This window comes from Martes martes, assembly GCF_963455335.1.
Source record: "Martes martes genome assembly, chromosome: 5".
NCBI classification, from domain to species: Eukaryota; Metazoa; Chordata; class Mammalia; order Carnivora; family Mustelidae; genus Martes; species Martes martes.
In genome coordinates, this window is record NC_137892.1 from 16,824,451 (window position 1) to 16,826,486 (window position 2,036).

Genomic DNA, 2,036 nt, shown 5'->3' on the forward strand with positions numbered 1-2,036 from the left:
ATGGTGACTAACATAACACAATAAACATTTTTTAAAAAGACCAATAACTGAATTTTTGCAGTATTGATCAGCCATGTTAACTTGTGCATTAATTCCAAGATTTGTCACACTGCCACCATGCAACAAGGACACATTTTTAAAATAGTAAAAATTTGGATCCTTTATGTTTTATTCTTAAATAATTTCAAATTTATGGAGAGTTAGTATGAATAATAATAGTACAATTAACACTTATATAACCTTTTGCCTAGATTCTCCTATAAGTTTATACCCCATTCGGTTTATCATCTCTCTCTCCATCTCTCTTTCATCAGTTGTACACCTTATGATCTTTGTTTCTAAATATTTTATCACTTACTCCTTAAGAATATGAATATTCAGAAAAATGCAACATGGATACAATACAATTGTACAAATACTTTGAATGCAGAAGTGTAAAAAGGAAGAGCTTTCCAGTACAGGGGCATAATGCTTTCAAAAGCGACAAAGAGATGATGACACATTGTGTTATAAGAATCTGAAGAAAAATATTGGCATAAGGTCCTAAAGTTTTAATTTGTAGAGTGAAGGGGAAAAAACACGTTAGTACAAATATTCCCTACTTCATAGTTTCCTGTAGGACAGATCCCACATTCAACAATTTTTTTAGGGCTCTTGTGACATCCTTATTCCTAAGACTATAAATTAAAGGATTTAGAACAGGAGTGACTATGGTATAAAAGACAGATACAATCATGTCCTTCTCAGGGGTGTGATAGGAGGTGGGTAGCATGTAGGTATAGACAGCAGCGCCATAGAAGAGGATGACCACCATCATGTGGGAAGAACAAGTGGCAAAGGCCTTTTTCCGTCCCTCTGCTGAGTTCATCCTGTGGATGGTGAAGAGGATGAAAGAATAGGAGCTTGAAATGATTGTCACAGGGATGAGGATCATGAGAACACAGCACAGGTACATGAGAGTCTCATAGAGGGAAGTGTCTGAGCAGGAAAGCTTCATTACAGCAGGGACCTCACAGAAGAAATGGTGGATCTCTCTGGATCTGCAGAAGGGGAAGTTCATGGTGATGGGTGTGAGCATAAATCCATCCACAGATCCTAGAAACCAGGAGGAAGACACCAAGAGGAGACACACCCTATGGTTCATGAGGATAGGATAACGGAGTGGATGGCAGATGGCCACATAGCGGTCATAGGCCATGGCAGCTAGAAGAAAAAATTCTGAACCTCCTATTGTCAGATAGAGAAACATCTGCAACCCACATTCAGGGACTGAGATCTTATTCACACCCATGACCTGGTCCATGAGCATCTTGGGCACAGTTACAGAAATGTACATCACATCCATGAGAGACAACTGGGTGATAAAAAAGTACATGGGGTTATGAAGGTGAACATCACAGTGGATCAGAAGGATCAGGATGGTATTTCCAGACAAGGCCATCAGGAAAACTACAAAAATCACCACGCAAAGGAGAGCTGGGTACTTGGATTGACTGAAGAGTCCCACTAGGTCAAAATCTGATCGTCCAGTATGGTTGGCCACCCAAGTTGTATTCTCCATTGGATCACCTAGGAGAACTATGGAGTTGATAGATCACTCATGGGATATGACCACCCAAAATAACCCTTTGTGTGTGTGTGTGTGTGTACGCACGTGTGCATGTGTGCATATGTACATGTTTACACATAGCAAACTGGGTGCCAATAAGGGAAAGTTCCAAGGACCTGTAAATTTTTGGATTATAAATTACCTATAATTGACCAAATTTATTGGAAATCTAAGAATTCACAACTATGGATCAAAGATATCAATACTTAGTCATTCCACCTCTGGGTATACATTTTCCCCCAAAGAAAGCAAAAAGAGTATATGCACCCTTATTTTTATTTTTTTTTTCAAATCTCCAGATGATCTTCATTTTTTAAGTTGTATTTAAATTCAAATTAGTTAACATATGGTGTAATATTAATTTCAAGTGTAGAATACAGTGATTCAACATTTTCGTGTAACACCTGGTGCTCATCACACATGCACT

General features: G+C 38.4%; 1 protein-coding gene across 1 annotated transcript; it reads right to left on the reverse strand.

Annotated features, from left to right (window-relative positions):
• Positions 1-598: 598 nt before the first annotated feature.
• On the reverse strand, positions 599-1,561 carry LOC308342844 (olfactory receptor 2T29-like; the record flags this gene model as incomplete). The annotated part of the gene is made up of 1 exon (XM_080803500.1): positions 599-1,561. The coding sequence occupies one exon, from the start codon at positions 1,559-1,561 to the stop codon at positions 599-601; it is 963 nt and encodes a 320-aa protein (XP_080659626.1).
• Between the last annotated feature and the right edge of the window lie 475 nt (positions 1,562-2,036).